Source organism: Myotis brandtii, unplaced genomic scaffold (assembly GCF_000412655.1).
Source record: "Myotis brandtii unplaced genomic scaffold, ASM41265v1 scaffold668, whole genome shotgun sequence".
In the NCBI taxonomy this organism is placed as follows: domain Eukaryota; kingdom Metazoa; phylum Chordata; class Mammalia; order Chiroptera; family Vespertilionidae; genus Myotis; species Myotis brandtii.
The window spans coordinates 2,426,117-2,426,820 of record NW_005370597.1 but is presented as its reverse complement, the minus strand read 5'-3'; the positions used below and the strand labels follow the sequence as shown (position 1 = coordinate 2,426,820).

Sequence of the window (704 nt, the reverse complement as noted above, 5' to 3'; positions counted from 1 at the left end):
GGACTGGCGGTCCGGCTCTGGCCTCGGAGCTGGGCCGGGTGCCCGGGCGCTAACAGGCTCTCCCCTCAGGTTGGGTCGGTTCTCTGCGGCTCCAAACGACCTCCCTCTCCGCTCGAGCGAGTGCCTGGAAGGCAGGGCCTATGTCCCGAGTCCCTAGCCCAGTGCGTGGCACACAAGGTTAGCTGGGGGCTGCTCCCCTTCGAATATTCTTCGGTTTAGACCCAACTAGGCTCCGGAGTTTACTCCCCGAGCTGTACCTGGGAGGACGGGGCTGAGGCTGACACCTGGATGGATAGTGCCGTCTGGCAACATTTCCCCCTCGCAGCAAACAGCGCAGCCTTTGCTGGAGAATGTAATCAGACTTCATTCATTCAGGAGAGGGGAGGAGAGGGGCTGGAGCCCAGGCCCAGGCCTCCTGTCCTGAAGGCCGCCTCCTCCTCCTCTACTCAACAGAAAAGAAATCCCTGAAACACTCCCAGAGCAAAGCCTAAGACGAGCCTGCAAGTCCTTGTGGAGATTTTTTGCCTTCAAATTCCTCCCCTTGCTTGCTATTATCACATGCCTACACCTCTACACGAATTTGAAAAGATATCTGCACCACTATATTCTTTGCAGCATTCTTTACTATAGCCAAGATATGGAAAAAAACCTAAGTGTCCATGGGGAGGCGATTGGATAAAGAAGAAGTGGTACATATATATAAT

General features: G+C 54.5%; 1 protein-coding gene across 1 annotated transcript in view; it reads right to left on the bottom strand.

Moving 5' to 3' along the window:
• CYSTM1 (cysteine-rich transmembrane module containing 1) overlaps window positions 1-327 on the bottom strand; it is a 39,886-nt gene extending 39,559 nt beyond the window's left edge. Inside the window, exon 1 of the mRNA XM_014529078.1 lies at window positions 258-327. Within this exon, the coding sequence (XP_014384564.1) occupies window positions 258-312 (55 nt within the window). The 5' untranslated portion in view covers window positions 313-327. The remainder of the gene's footprint in view (window positions 1-257) is intronic.
• Window positions 328-704: the final 377 nt, after the last annotated feature.